The sequence below is a fragment of the Phyllostomus discolor genome, chromosome 8 (genome assembly GCF_004126475.2).
Source record: "Phyllostomus discolor isolate MPI-MPIP mPhyDis1 chromosome 8, mPhyDis1.pri.v3, whole genome shotgun sequence".
Lineage (NCBI taxonomy): Eukaryota > Metazoa > Chordata > Mammalia > Chiroptera > Phyllostomidae > Phyllostomus > Phyllostomus discolor.
The window spans coordinates 19,381,262-19,398,392 of NC_040910.2; the positions used below are offsets into that span (position 1 = coordinate 19,381,262).

The 17,131-nt window shown below is 37.8% G+C and overlaps 1 protein-coding gene across 8 annotated transcripts in view; it reads right to left on the reverse strand.

Moving 5' to 3' along the window:
• The window catches only part of FBXW7 (F-box and WD repeat domain containing 7), a 169,400-nt gene that overhangs the window by 77,264 nt on the left and 75,005 nt on the right, over positions 1 to 17,131 (reverse strand). For 6 of the 8 annotated variants that reach the window (XM_036031901.1, XM_036031902.1, XM_036031900.1 and 3 more), the window contains one exon: positions 11,105 to 11,680. In XM_036031901.1, the coding sequence (XP_035887794.1) occupies positions 11,105 to 11,611 (507 nt within the window). In that variant the 5' untranslated portion in view covers positions 11,612 to 11,680. Of the gene's footprint in view, positions 1 to 11,104; positions 11,681 to 12,279; positions 12,330 to 17,131 lie in introns of all 8 variants that reach the window. The other 2 variants (XM_036031898.1, XM_028519175.2) reach the window with 1 other exon arrangement.

A 17,131-nucleotide genomic window follows, 5' to 3' on the forward strand; every position in this document is an offset into this window, starting at 1 on the left:
AAACATTTACATTAAGCAGAACAGGATTAAACCAGGCCATGATTATAAAGACACTTCAAGATTTTGTTTCCTGAAAGTTCAATTTTCAAGCATTTTCTTTATGCAAAGTACAAGGTCCTACAAGACACAGTATAATCTTAGAGAATCAGGTTTGTCAACAATTTAAACTTTAAAAAAAAGAAAGAAAGAAAGCTTACTGTACTGCGACAGTTCTTCCTAATATTACCTGCCCAACCTATACACCAGAGTTATAATTCAACAGAAAAAAAGGTATCCCACAATTACTTCCATAGGTTTACCTTAGCAGGGGTGTCCAATGCAGCCCAGGATGGCTATGAATGTGGCCCAACACAAAATCATAAATTTACTTAAAACCTTTGCTCACCATTTTTCATTAGTGTTTGTATATTTAATGTGTGGCCCAAGACAACTCTTCTTCTTCCAGTGTGGTCCAAAGATGCCAAAAAGTTGGACACCCCTGCCAGGAAAAATGTTGTCAATACAAAGAAAAAACAAGGTACAAAATAAAGAGCCCAGAAATAAACCTACCTGAATACAGTCAACTGAACTTTGACAAAGGAACAAAAGAGCAAAAGCAAAACAGTATTTATTCAACAAATGGTGCTAGAAAACCTGGGCACGCACATTCAAAAATTAACTCAGAATGGGTCATACACCTAAATATAAAACACAACACTATTAAACTCCCAGATGATAACACAGAAGAAAACCTAAAATATTCTGGGTATGATGATGACGTTTTAGATGCAACACGAAAGGTACAATCTATGAAAGAAATAATTAATAACCTGAACATTAAAATTAAAAACTTCTATGAAAGACAATGTCAAGAGAATAAGGATAAACCGCTGGTTGGGAGAAAATACTCAACAGAGACAATATGATAGAAGCCTGTTATCCAAAATATATGAAGAACTCTCACAACTCAACAATAAGAAAACAAACAACCCCATTAAAAAAACTAGGCAAAAGATGTAAACAGACACCTCACCAAAGAAGACATACAGGTGGCAAGTGAGCATATCAAGAAGCTACTGAACATCCTATGTCATTAGGGATTTTCAAATGAAAACAATGAGATGCCAGTACACACCTATTAGAATGAAGCCAAAAACACTAATATCATCAAATGCTGGCAAAAAGAAGTCTCATTCATTTTCATGGGACTACAAAATGGTACACACCCATTGTGGAAGACAGTTTGATAGTTTCTTACAAAATTAAGCATGCTCCTAACTTGCAATCTACCAATTGCACTTGTATTTACAGAAAGGAGTTGAAAACCTATGCCTACACAAAAATCTGTACATGGATGTTACAAGAAACAGGAATGCAAAATATGAGGGGAGACCCCCCCCCAAGAACAGAATTATCTTCTGAAGGGCAGGTCCCTTGTAGTACAGGCTTCCCCTGCTAGGTGTGTGTTCTAGGAACCCATCTGTATCAGTGGACCAGCTGGCGTTGTTGTGAGAGGCTGCATTTAGCTTCAGTGGATGTTTTTTTTGAAGACTCAACATATTTGCCCATTTCACGATGGGTGCTTTATGAGCACACCTGCCCACACCATGTTTAGTATTCAGCAGTATTTGACCAAAAACAGTGTGACACCCATACCCAACCCTCCCTATTCACCCAATCTCACCCTGAGCAACATTTTTTTGTTTTCCCAGATAACAAAAGTCGTCAAAGGAAAATATTTTGCTGATGGGAAAAAAATGGCACACACACAAAAATGGCAGCAACACTAAAAAGGCATCAAAATCAAAGAGTTGATCAACTATTTTGAGCAGTGGAAAAAACATCTCAATAGGTGTGTTGTATCAAATGGAGAGTACCTTGAAGGCGACTGAAGTTTAAACACGTAAGAATACATAATTATTTATAGATATTGTGTTTTTTAGCCCCGCCCCCATAGTATATGCACTGACCCTAGATATACAAAATATGTGTCAATGTGGTCAAGGGCTGGCTAGAAATGTATGTAAAAATGGATTCACTATTTATTGACAAACTATTAGGCCTTGGGGTGCCTTATACATGATAAATATTATTAGACAAGATATGGAATCAAGGAGCATGAACAGGAGAGAGACAGAAAAAAGATTTTTAATACAATGTGATATGAATCACAATAAATATACCATAAAAACAGAGATTAAGTTGGGGCAACTTTGGGGGAATGCAGCATGAAAACAGAGGTTAAAGCGGAGGCTTTATGGGTTATTCCATAGCTCACCTCCCCCCAAAATTACTATTTCATGAAATTTTCAAATTTTAACAGAAGTGTAACCAGGATCCAGAATAAGATCTAGGTTCAAATCCTGGCTCCTCTACTTGCCAGCTCACTGACCACTGGTGAATTACTCAACCTCTCTTAACTTGTTGCTCTTCCCTATCTTATGTGAGGATAAAAATTAGAACCTACATAAACCAGACTTTAAGATTAAATGAGATTATATATGTAAAATATTTAACACGGTGTCCTGGCACATAGTAAAGAGTATTCAATAAACGGCTTATTATCACATCACTGGTGTCACCATCAACGCTGTTTCCATTGCGCTGAGGAGGCTCAGAAACAGAACGGGCGACAGTCTGGCTTGGCTGCACCTCGGCAGCACCATGTTGGCCACAGGACACACCGCTTCAGGAGCAATGTGTCCAGAAGAGCAACCAGGACGGAGGTCCTGGAAAACGCTGACGGAGAAAAGACTGTGGAAGGATGCGACATCAGTCTTCTCCTGTAGGAAGGGCGGCCATGCTGCAGGTGGAAGACCAAGGACCGAAGAGGAGTAATGCATGTCAACATAAAGGCTGTGTAAAACTCTAATGCTACTTGATCCCGTAGTATCCTCTGGGGATGACCTTGTTTGCAAGCCCAAGTGTACTTGTAAAGTCACTGGGCACAGGTTCTGGACTTGGTGACCTCAAAGTACCCCTCCAATTGAGGTTACATCTCAGGGGGCTTAAAATTAGGGTGGAAAACCTAGGCAGTTGAAATACATTAATTAGAACGAAGAGATGGGGCATTGGGTCCAGGGGAGCGGAGGGAAAGCACTGTGACTTCCTGGTAAAGCACTCTGGGGCTGGATTTTAAAAGACAGACTCCAAAGTTGCTCACGGAAAGATTTTTAAATGAAAGACATTCATGTTTCATGGAGAACCAAAAGTGCTATCAAGGCTACTACTCTATGTAACTCTTGAAAGAAACCACATTATTAAATAGATGTCTTAAATACAAGGAAGGATACCACCGTGCTAAACTATAACTCTTCTAGAAGACAGCGTGGTAAGCTGACACTTGAAGCCTAGAGATGTAAAGAACTGGTTATACAAAAAAAATCTCTTAAAAGAGTTGTTACTTTTCACACTACCTTTAGCTGCATTTTCAGGAAGAGATAGTTATGTAATGCCCTTCCTTGTGAGGGATGTCTTTTTATCCAGTCTTCCATTAGAGCATTATACATGATGGAAGTTATCAAAAAAGAGACTAAGTACAGTAAAAATTGGTTTTTAGCAGATATAGGTTTTCCCCCTAATATTAGCAATATATGCTTATTGTAGAAAGCTTGGGGAATTCTGAAAAGCATATAAGAAAAAACAGAAATAATTCAACCATATTCAGAAATAATTACTAACATTTAATTTAATTCTTTCTGATTTTTCCAGTGTATAGATACAGATTAATATATGTCTACTTCATAATTATATTATATACAGTTTTGAGAGAACTTATTTTTAGTAAAAGCTATTTATTAACATGTTCCTGTTTCTAAATTTTCATTAAAAATATAGTTTTTAATGGCAGCATGAATTACCTTTAATTGATTTCTGCATCTTAGCAACATGGTTCTTAATTTGGAACATTATCTTCTCCTCATAGGAGACTACTCTAGAACTACTAACTTTATTATATTATACCTTAGTGTAACTATCTTTATATTGAATATTTAAATTTTAAACTAAATTTAAATGGCATGCCTATTTATAATTTATAGTCTAGCTTGGGTATATCTCAAGAGCTAAAATGAAAATTGTTCATATTACAATTTGTGACTCTTCAACTCTCAACCTGAATCAGCACTAGAAACAAATATATCAAATTTCTTCAGTTCAAAAAAATTAAAGAATTCAATGTCAATTCAAAACAAACTTACCAAAGAATCACAAGGTAATACCAAATGACTTGCACAATGGAGAAAACCGACAACGGGTCCAAAGAATTAAATTTTCTAATTCTAGGAAATTATAAAGAGATGGAATTTGGCCTGGGTTTTCAACGATCTGGCTCGCTGGACAGGAGCAAAGTCATTAAAAGCAAGTGGAGGCAAGGAGATGAAATCAGGCTGAAAGCAACTGTGGTAAGACTATAAAAGACTTCAAATGTCCACTTAGGGGTTTGGCTTCATTTAGTGGGAAATGGGGCACCAGACATTGAGATTGTGGTTACGGATCTATGTGGAGGTAAAAATCCATTTTAAAAAACTCATCCAACCATTCATACCGCCAACTCATTGTCAAGGACATGACATTACAGCCTAGTACAAAGAGAAACCCAAGCAAAGATGCTCTTAACATTTTTAAACATTGAGTCTCCAATTTTTATTTTACAAGCACCTGGGGGCAAGGAAAAGGAAGTCCAAATGTTCAAGTCTGCTGAATTTTTCAGCAGACCCATAGGATTATAGGATAAGAAAAAGTCAAACTATTTTTCCACCAAGTGACCAGAAACTAGGATAGTAACAAAAATTGTAAATAGGGGGAGGAAAATTAAAACACTGGTATGAAGAAAGACACAGTAGTTTTAAGTGGACCACTCAGGTGACGATACCCAATAGACAGAAACTCAGGACTGAGGCCCAGGAAAATGATGGGAGCTTGAAACATCCTTTGGGAGTCGTCTACCAGAGTGGACACATTCCTTGACCCCCTGCATCCCACCTTCCCCGGCGCCAACAGAACATCACTGATACAGACCAGGTCACTGCAATTACACACACACGCAACACTTTGCCTCCTGAACATTTTGAGGATAACCATTTCTGGTATTTGTGGATACGTCAGAGAAGTTTATCTCCTCTGTGCACAATCCAATGAAACATTTGGAAAACTGTTTAAATTCTCCATTCTCTCAGGAAACTTTCTTTTCATCTAGAATGAAAACTCATAATCAAAGTTATCTTTAATTACTGCAGAGAAACAGATACAGATTTAAACATGATCAGTATTTAGAGCTACTATAGTTTCAAATAATGTCAACACATTTTAAAAACTGCACTGGCAGGAAACAGAAGTTGACCATAAAATAAAATTCATGTTGGCATCCAAATGTAAGGTGCAAGGATTTAACTATATAGATATTTTAAAAGAAGATGGTTTAAAGAAACTGACTTAAATTCTAATGAAAGGAAATGGAACATACCTGTCAACATAGAAGATCTGTGAATAGCATCCTCTCGAAAATTTGTCTTATTTTTATTTTTATTAGAGATGGCCCAGCTTATTACAGTATGCTCTCAATCCTTTCATATATCCTTCTGAAAGTATTTATCTATTCCTTTGTTTGTATCTTTTTCCACTAGGGGTAATATCCTAATGACTTACCTCTAAAGGTCATAACACAACAAGCAGATAAACTGCCCCCTGCTGTGGGGAATGAACTGTACTCTGTGAGATTAGGGGCAAGAGACGAGAGACAGACCGACACAGTGAGGCTGCAAGGCTGCATCTGTAAACTACCTGAGTGTCCCAGGCACTATACTACTTGCTTGACATGTTATTTCACTTAATCCTTACAAAAACCCTGATAAACAGGTACTGTAGTCTTATTTTACAGATAAAAAATAGCTCCACGTCATTTCATACTTGTGGCCATATGATGAATCACAAAATCAGAATTCAAGCTCAAATCTGAAAAGCTTTTACCACTCTCCTCTGTTAGGGAGAAATTCTATCTACCACTTCTGTCCTCTCCGTGTGTTCAAAATTGGGTTAAACTGGGCTGGGTGAATGTTTCCAGCTTTTCCTCCTTCACACAAAGGTAGGGGCATGGTTACCCATTGGGCTCTGTTCATTAGTGGATGTCATTCAAGACGACTGCCTCACACAGCACTCTTCGTCCTCTGGACACGCCTACACCTAACAGAATATGAACTTAAACTGTCTCACAAGACCAAGACAAGACCAGGGAAGTCCTGGGACAATCAAAACTCTCTAGCTTTCTACCCATAATAGAGTTTAGTGCCCTGCTGGATTTCAGATGTTTGACGCATTGTCCTACAAAGTCTCCCAGTAGCTGTCGTTCACGGGAGCGGCTGGAGGGCGGTGGACAAGAAACAATAAACATTTACTTCGTATTTGAGGAGAACAGGATTTTTAAAAATGATTCGCTTTAGAATGAGAAAAAACAGACTAATCTGAGATCAGGAATGAAGCTATGCGAGACCAGATGGAAGGCACCAAGACAGACACAGGAGAAGCAGAAATCAGGGCTCAAACGTGGGTCTCTTCACGAAAAGGTCGGGAGGACACAAACCCTGGTGAGTCGGTACCTGCATTTGCTTTCTTGCTTTTCCTTTTAGTAGAATATGGGTTGTTAATCTGCAGTAACCATGTAAAATGAGTCTTTTGTACAGGCTGGGCATCTCTTCAGAAAACAAGCTTGCTTTATTCATTCATTCATTCATTCTTTAATGGGATAGGCTGTTGACAGAGAGAGTTAAAGTGAAGAGATGGGCCCTCCTCTCTGAGGAAGTAAACTGACTTTAGGATTTGTAGGCAGACTAATCAAATTGACAAAAATAGCCAGCACACAGCTCCTGGTGCAGAAGCACATTTGATAAAACTCTAGAGAGTGATATCTGATATCCAGTCTCAAATTTCACTGTCATATCTTCCTGTTACAACTTAAGCCTTGAACTCTCAAATCTTCAATACTGTTTGTTAAATACAGAGAAAAGCACTAACTGAGCTCGCTGTATTTTCTAACGGGTAGCTCTGGTGATTTCAAATGTGGCATGGCATTAATTAGAAAGTCACCACACTCCAACAGAGTCTAGAACCTACATAGTAATGTTTGCCAAATTCTACCATAGAGGGCAGCATAGCACATGAAAAGAAAGGGTTTTTTATGAAATTAGGCATATCTAGATTAAAATTTCTTGTCACAGTGTGATTTCTGAGTGAATTATTTGGTCTCTCTATAACTTCTGCTCACTTACCTGACCTAGGAACTTGCAAACCATATGGGCTTAGTAAACACCAATTCATAGCTGACACTACCCTCGACTTTTTTACCATTAAGACAGCCTGGAATTTCTAATGTATATTATTGTCATAGGCTCCCATAAGAACAAACAAAGGTTGTAACTGGGGGGTAGGGCAGGGGGAGGCAGGGGGACTATCCTAAGAATTTTGATAGTTTTCAATATGCTTTTGAAGAAACAACCAATGCAAAGAAGGGCCAGAAATGATTTTTTCATTAATATCATGTTGGCATATATGTATCTGCATGTTCAGGAATGAGGAATCAGTCAGTCTAGCTGTCCACAGGGTATGTTAAGAAACTGCCAAACAGTAAAATTTGAAAGGTATGCTTAGTAAAACTGTAAAAGGCTAATCCCATATACACCTTAAAAATTGGGATTTTAAAATGATTATTATTATACCTCCACTCTTCTCAGAAGCCACAGTTTAAGAAGACCTAAAACTGTGGCCAGAATAATGTTTGTAGAAGTTTCTTATATACATCATGATTTCGAATTTAAAGCTACTCCAAAACAGAGTATTTAAAATAGAGAGAGCTTTTCCCTATTTACTGTACTAAACACATTTATCCACATGGGTAACGAACATTTTCTTTTTAAGCAACACAGTAATAGATGATGTTTTGTAATTGTTGAAAAAATAAAGCACCCTGGGATACTCCTAAAGAAGGGCTTCAGGAAGGGACAAAATCAAACACAAGCCCATTTCAGACTGAAGTCTTAACTTATGTAGAAGGGCATCACTGCCTTGGCAATCAAATAGTTTTATATCCTGCTTGCCACAGTTAAGGAGGCAAATGACCTCAAAATAAACAATGTATCAAAAGCATAAATACACATATATACATGTCTATGTGTACATGTACACGACATATAAACACATGTACACATCTATTTCTGCTACCAGTACTCAGTCTACACCTGTAGAAAACAGCATGCACAAAACATACCGTAGGTACAAAACAACAATTTGCATTCACAACTCAAGAGTCACCAAAATGACTGAAGTTCAGTGTAGTTTGTTTTTGAGGAGGTACTACACACAGGACCTGTCTAAAAGTTCTGTTCACAATCTCATCTTGAGGGAAAAAAATGAAGCACCTGTCAAACCCGTGTACTAGTTTCCTACTGCGTATTATGATGGTTTCTCCTTTTAGGAAAAGATCTGTTTTGTCTACCTGGCTTTCTTGTTTTTAACTTGAAATGTTGCAGAAATTGTTGATAGCTTTGCACTGTTCAACAAGGCTTAGCTTTCATTCAACTTCTTTCTTAAATAAGATAATGCAATTAAATTTACTAAACCCCCAGTCCTTCGCTGAACCCACAGAAAACAGAGGAGGGTATAAACTCCATCTTTGACGTAGTAACCTCGAGGGAGAGAGACGAAGAGATGGGAGAGAAGCTGGGCAAATTGCACCGTGAGAGGCCTGAGCCTTCTCAACAAAGCAGGGCTGCAGCTATCAGGGCTGTTCAGCCATCTGGCTGAGAGTCAGCGCACAGCTTCAGCACCTGGAGAGAGGGATGATAAAATGGGTGAAAACCACAAAAGAAACTACCTGAAGGCAGTTCCTCCTTAGGTCAAACCATCTAAATGAAATCTAAACCTGCAGACAGGCTAGGGAAATTAGGAATAAATATGTTTTAAAAATTTAAGTTTCACACACTAATGCAAAAATGACATAGCAACTCAAATATTAAACTCAGTGTTAAGATATTTCATTCCAGGTCAAGTTCGGTTAAAGAAGATGATGTTACATCTGTTTGTATATTGTTTGTGGGCTAAATTAATGGTGCACTTTGAAATTTAAAATATGCAAATAGGAATAAATGGATAAACTACTACAGACATCATTTATTTTAATGCCTGAGACAGAAAAAGGACAGAAGTTGTCACATACCTCATCTGAGTCTAATTCTTTTTATTTCCTCTCCTCTTTGAATAGACCGTTTAAATAGCAACACTGACTAAAATATTGATTAAAATAAGTTCTAACTCCAGCAAAAAAATACATGGTTCTTATTAAATTTCCTGTAATTTCAACAGCACCAAAACTCAGAGAAAATAAAATTCCACGCAGAGGAGAACGGTCAGCTCAGCACTTACTTAAGAGTTAGTCAGCAAGACCAGGGTATGTGATAAACCACTGCCATTCCCAGCTTTGGTGATGATTTTCTGATATGTGGAGTGTACATTCACTTTCTTTACAGCTTACACATATTTTATTAGGGAAAACTTGAAACATTCTTGAAAAACTACACAGAATAATATCCACAAGCCCTCATGTCCCTGTAATCCAGCTTCTGCAATAAGCAACACGTAGCAAATCTATCCCCTCCTTGTTTTTCTTCCCTTCAGCTGTACTCTGTAGCAAAGTGCAGACACTACATCATTTCATTTTCACTATATTTTGATGGGGTGGGAGGGGAGAAAGACTGGGTAGTGAGAGAAATAATGCCTCTTCTCCTTCTCCACAACCCCTGCCTCTGGTCATGACCATTTTAAGCGATGTGTTTTGAGGAAAGAAGCGCACAGGCCACGCCAAAGAACAAGCACTGGAACGACCGAATTTCCAGCAGCTGCCCAGCCACTTCCTCCCCTCAGTTGAGATAGACTCCAGCGTTTCAGCACCTCCCTGCCTATCCAGTAGCAAAGACAAGACTGGGAAGCAGTGACAGCATAACTGGTTAGCATATTCTAGTCCCCGATCTCTGGCATAGCCTCAAAGGACTGTATCAGCACTAGCCTAACCACCAAGTCCCTGAGTTGATAAGATTCCTCCAGGTTAGAGAGAGGCATCTAACCATCCACCTTTTAAAATATGTCTTTGGCTAACTCCGTGGGCCACTGCTAGCTAAATGAGCTACAGAGGCAGATACAGACAGGGCTATCTCCCAGGAATGGGAAGGCAAAGGAAAAATGCAGGCAAGGGAAGTCGTGGTAGAAGTTTGACAGAAAGTTGGAAATCTCAGCCTCTTCACATCATCTCCTCCTAACACTCACAGTCAAGTACCAACCAAAGTGATTTGTTACCCTATAGTCAATATTCAAATCACTTTGAAAAGTAAACACAGTATTCCACTGAAATGGCGTCAGAAAGAAAAACCAATTATTCTGATATTCCTGAATGTTTTAATTATCATAAAGTCTGGAGGAAAGCAAGCAGCGAAGATAGCACCCTGCATTCTTGCTGATTTATAATGTAGACACATTTACTCTTAAATATGTCAGTGTCTAGTACTTCATAACTTTTAAAAAACCAACTCAGATTTCACCAACAACCAAATAATAGTCAGGCTGTAGTTTCACCTTAACTACATAACTACGGAGAAGACTATTTACAAAGGATAAATTTTAACCACCGTAATAAGAAAACTATGAATTAACTTCCCATGACTCATGTCTTGGAGTAACTAGCACTTATGAATACACAGCCCCCCCACAGGCTGCACTTTGTAAATGAGAAGGATTTTTACTACTTGATTTACACAAATCATGTTTCACCTCAACCCTCTATTGCACACAACCTACTAACCTCTGTTCCAGAGACAAAATTTATAATAAAATTTGACATTAATGATTTTCACCATAAGTAGGATTGATTGATTACCTTCCCTCCATTTTTAATAAGATTGTCCCATTATCAGTATTTCTGTTTCTAATATTCTCTAATACCTTCTGTAAAACAAAAGTAATTCACTTTATTATTACAGATCTGAAGAATCGTGTTGCAGTAATACAAGGAGTATGAGAAAAGCTTTATTACAATTAATACGGACGTGTAAAATTTCTCATGTGCACAGCAGACTGAAATACTCACTTTTGATGTCTTTGTATACAACGGGGAGGAGAGTTGGTGAATAGGCAGGTCCGCGATGCTACTGGAGTTTGTGACACTGTTACTATGCGTGTGTTCATCTTCCCTGCTACTGTCATCAGACTGATCGAAATCATCGCTCTCCTGGTCCATTTCCTCTTCCTCTTCATCCTCCTCCTCTTGTTCCCCAGCGTGCTCTTCATCTTCCTCTGGCTCGTCTTGGTTTCCTGAGGAGTCCTCGTCTACTGAAATAAAGTGATTATTGTTTTCTTCCAACTGTCCTTGCTGGGAGTCATTTTGGTCTCTGGGTCTGGGTTCTGCGCCGACGACTTCACCGTTCCTCGCGGTGTGCTCCTCCTCCTGCGGCCGTAGCTGCTGCTGCTGCTGCTGTTCCTCCTCCACCACGCGATTCATCTGCTCCTCATCGGCCTGGCTTGAGGAAGGGTTACCTCTCAGAGAGCCTCCAGTTCGTCGTCTTTTGCTGCCCACAGAGAGCAGTTCCTGATTCATTTCCAAAAGCCAGCTTGCTACTTCTTGGACCTTGGCTAGACTATCAGAAGATGCAAAGGTTTTCACATTCTGTAGGGAAAAATGAAGAGGACAAAAAAGATTTGTACAATCTGTATTATCTTCTACTTTAATCTTTTATGTCTATATTCCAAATTTTATTAAAGACTATAAAAAGTATTTGATGTCATTGAGGCATTAAGAGTCAATACAGAAAGTTTAAATTGCAAATGTTATGAGACTTTATAAAGACATTCACCCAAAAATCACATAGAAAACAGCTTAATTTTAATCTCCTTTTTAAAAGTAATTTTAGAATGAAGATTTAGTTGCTCTGACCACCAAGAGCAAGTTGAAATTTTGGATCAGTAGTTCATAAACTGTATCTTTTGTAAAATGCCCACAAAATGTTAAGAAGTGCATCACAGAGAAAAAGAAAGCATATGACACTCAGCCAAGTTCAGGAAACGCTAGGGTAAACCAAGTTAAAAAGGCTTTCTTCCCTAGGAATTTCCCAAACTTTTCTGATCACAGAGCCTTGCCTTTATACACAGTTTTCTAAGAGATACAAAGTATAATCATTAAGAGTTTCACTTTTCAACTGGATAGCAAAATAAACTAAAGAAAAATTATTTTATTTTTTTAAAGGAAAAAAGTTCATAAGACCATACCCTCTGACCCAGTAACTCCACTTCTGGCAATCTATCCTAAGGAAGTAATCCTAAAACAGAAAAAAAAAATTATGCAGCTCACTGCAGCTTTATCCACAAAAGAAAAAAAAAATAAAGAAATAAAAATAAATGTCAATAAAAATAATCAAAACCTAAATGTTCAAGACAAAGGAATCCATGAGACAGGACACAGTGCAATCCTAAACACAATGTTCATTTTAAAAATGTGGAAACATTCATGCTTATATTACGCTAAAGGCAAAATGCAGGAAATTATATGATCACAGCATGGTTTTTAAACTATATAAAGACTAAAAGACAATATTTCAAAATAAAAACTATACTTAGGCAGTGATATTATAGGTGCTTTAAATTTATTTTTTACCATAGTTCTCAAGTTTTATATATCAAGCATATTTACTTTTGTATTTTTAACATAAACTCTAAAATTTGATCTGAAAACTTTTCATAATGTTTATTCTTAAATTTTATTCTTTGAAGGTATTTATAGACATATTCAAATAATGCCAACACATTACACAAGTTCATATAAAATTCCTTTAAAATACCTTTAAGGTTGGCAAGATATAAGAAATACAATATCACACCTTCAGAGGAACCACATCATGTCACAACGGTCTTTACAAAAAGTCTTACTGACTTTTCCAACCCTTGCCACTGGATGGTCGATCCCCCAGAGATCCACAATTCTCACTGCAAGCTTTGAGACAGAGTCAAGAAAGTCTGAAGGACAGTTTGAAAATAGCAATAATTAATTTTAGGTTATATAATCTATACTTTCTAAGAAATAAGCTATATTGGGGTGGGGTGGGGTTCTTGGATTCTAATTATACTAGAAATGTTACGTTTAGAAAGAGACAAGTTACAAAAACTGAGCCCTGAGGCACTCCGACACTCTAAAAGAGCAGGCGTAACCACCAGCAAAGATGGCGAAGAAACCAAATCAGGGACAAGTGGTACCCTTGGAGCCACACAAAACACAGCCAAGAAGAGACGGTAAATAACAACCACCACTGTGACACATCAATGGGATGAAGTCACTAGTAACGGGAGAACTTTTTGGTATGTGAAGTCTTATCAAAGTTAAGAGACGACAAAAAAAGAGAATAGAGATGTTCCATGTGGACAAGTTAGACATCTGCTGCAAAAGGGAACAAATAAAGGAGCAGGTTGGTAGGGAAAATGGCTAACTGGTAGAAAGAGCTGTGACTCTTTAAGACTGGGGAATCAGCAGCATATCTGCATAATGACAAGAATAATATGCATTACAAAAGTTGATAATGTAAACAAGAAAGAGAAGAAATGGTGATGTCCTTAGCTGTTAAGAGGGGATGAGAAAGAATTCAAAAGTGGAAGAACTAGTTTCAGTTAGGAAAATGGGTATGTCATTTATGGTACCAGGTGGAAAAGCAGAGTGGTATATCATAGGGACTTAAAACTTATTTTATTTATTTATTTTATTGTAATTTCTCATTGTGGAAACAGTTAAAAACAGGTGAGATTTTTATAGTGGTGGGAGTCTTTGGACATTTCCTTCTCATTCTCCTTCCTTTCATTTTATATTGGTTAAAGTAGGAAGGAGGCAAGATCATCAGCTGCGAGTGATCTTGGGAGAGGAGTATCAGAGATCTGAAGAGGAAGATATGAAATAGCCCTTTAGGGAGAGAGGAAGGGAACTTTCCTTGGTGCGTGTGATTTTGATGATCAAATGTAATCAATAAACCATGATGTAATCTATATTAAATGTGGCTCTTAAAAGTCAAGTGGTTCTTATTTACAATTCAGGCAAGCACAATAAAAATTTCTATTTGACATAGACTGAAACCATCAAGTATAAATAATTATATCAGTTTGAACAAGAATAGAAGGTAGGGTTCCTCAGATAAAGCACATTTAATATATCCATTGTTTTTCAGAAGATAAACTCCAAAAAATAAAGGTCACCAAAATCTTACCAGCTAATTTATGTCAAAGGCAAACTGAAAACATCACGGGAAAGCAGGTTAAAAATAAAACATAGAAAAACCCTGACCTAAATCACAAGTGAATAGATATAGTATCCCAATATATAAAGGCAACTCTCTAATACATAAGTTTTCTTCGAAAGAGAATCCAAATCTTGCTTTAGTAACTCTCTCTAACACTAACAGGACATTTTCGCCTGCGTGTTTATGCACAGAACAGCGTGAAATCAGGGATGCTGCTAGGGCACATACAGGCCCCAGGCACACTGCCCTTTGTGTGCCCAACCCAACAGGCGTCTTTTTACCCGACTGAAACATGTTTAATGACATAATTAGAGTAGCTTACAATGAAAAGATAAGAGACAAAGGTCATAAAATACATCATAAAGAACAGCAGTCACCTATTGACAAACAGAAAATGTATTATTGGCATTTCTAAAATAGGACTAGAACTGGTCATCAATGAACAGTTGTTAGCAATCATAAATAATAAAAATTCAGATCATTATCATTGCATAATATCATTTAGTGTTATACTGGGGGAACGGAAAAGTGTCTTAATTTACACCAATAAAGTTAGCTGACTCCCATATTTACAGTGTGACATCCAAGTATCTTTTAAAACAACAGATTCTTATAGATAGACCTGATCAAAAATGTTAAATCCAAGCAGAAAAATCAGATTTAAAGCATGACTAATGTAAAATAAACAACATGGCTATAAGTCAGATGACAGGAATTCCAGAATACTAAAATAGGCTGAAAATATCTAATTGATACATAATTTTTTTCAAGTACTAGATTGTACTCGATTTTCCATTTTCACCAAACATTTATTGATTTATTTTATGTCAGCTATCTCACACTATTGGCTGCTAATGGGCAGAGGGCAGGGGTAAAGTTAAACATCTTCTAATGCATAAGACAGCCCCACTGCTAAGAATTATTTGGCCAAAAGGTCAGTAGTACCAAGAACCTTCGCCAACCACTGTGACACATTTGATCAGTCACAGCACCTTCTCCATATACTGCACAAAAACATGGGGGTTTTTTTTGCATTTCAGTTGCATTTTTACTTTTCTTGAAATTATAAAGAACATGCAAAAAATGTTGCATATTTTCTTCCATCTTCAATATTAAAATGGTTGCACAAAAATTCACCAATTTTGATGTTTTCTTAAAAAATGCATGCTGATATGACAGCTGTCACTATATAATCTAACACAATTGTTCTGATGAAGTTAAAGACAACTAAGCACTACTAGAACCATCCTATAGAAAAAAACTAAATGAACTTTTTGGCCAACCCCATGAATTAAAAATGATCCTCACTTCACAGACAATCAATTGAGGCTCAAAGTAAATTTCTCAAGATTGCTAGCCTCTAGCAAGGCAAGGACCAGAAATTGACACTCAACTGAGTTTTCTTTCATGTGCCTCGGTCTACATAACTATATATGACAAAATCCTAAAAGAATATATTCTCTAGCCCTGACCGGTATGGCTTAGTTGGTTGGGCATCACACCACAAGGTCAAAGGTCGCCAGTTTGATTCCCAGTCAGGGCACAGTCTGGGTTGCGGGTCTGGCCCTTGGTTGGGGTGTACAAGAGGCAACAGACTGATGCACATCAGTGTTTCTCTTCCTCCCTCCCTTCCCTTCTCTCTAAAAATAAATAAAATCTTTAAACAAATAAGAACATCTTCTCTGAGATCGATACTGCCTTCTTTTCCAAAACCAGAATCACTACAATCTGCAGATAATTAGGATGCACTGTACCTACTTTACCTAAATCCTCTGGACAGAGCACTGCTTGCACTGCAAGGCCCACACAGACTGTGACCTATCAGTGAGGAAGCCACAGCATACCTATCGCTTTGATTCTGGTAATCTAACAAAGGATAAATGACTAGAGAAATTAAAAGCTCCAATAAAGATAGATATTCAACTCTAAGTTTTTCAAATACATTGAAAGTTCAGACAGGCCCTATTAAGATCAAGTGGGACGGGGTATAAAGTCATCCCCAGCTCACTTTCCCCCTCAGCACATGGGGAGAACGGTGACATGCGGCAGCACCTCTCACTGCAGAGTGAGGTCCAGAGAGGTCCCGACCTACGGGCACCCAAAGGAGACGCTTACAGTCAGCTCTACCCAAGATCAAGTAGTCTTGTAATAATTGCACTCTTAAAAATTCAGAATTAAGGTTATTGAGGCAAAACAGTACTCCGTGACTTTTCCCAAGTCCTAGAAAATACAGGGTAATTCCTAGTCATTATACCTATTGACTCAGTGGTACCTCAGACCTAACTTCAGTGCTTCTATTTTTTAAAATAAAAAGCTTTTCAACCATTTCTCACAAACTTGTCAACTAGTTTCTCATGAACCTCGCTTTTCACGAGACCTTTGATTATCTAAAACCGTTTGAACTGCTCATCTTAGGATTCTTAGAGGAATCAAAGCGGGCAGAGCACGCATGATAAAGAAACTGAGCTCTGAAAGGCTGCCTGAGAGCGGGCTAGAGTTAGGAGCCACAAAACAAGAGTCCAAGGCAAAGACTAACCTTGAAATGGAAGCAGACACTAAGGAATATTGATTACACTAATAAAACACGGGTGACTTAAGCAAACTGCCAAAGCCTCCAAATGACTGTACAATATTAACATTGCTGGAAGTTACATGGCAGGTAGGATCCATTAGGTTTGAACTACAACGTCACTTAAGAAGCTTTAAGGCAAAGATGGCAGGAAAAGAAACCACATTGTACTGATCATTGGAAGAGTAACTCAAAGCTGGGAGTCACATTCTGCAAGGAGTTTAGAATGTCCACTAAATCCTAAAAGAGCTTCTCTGATCACCAGCAGTCCTCT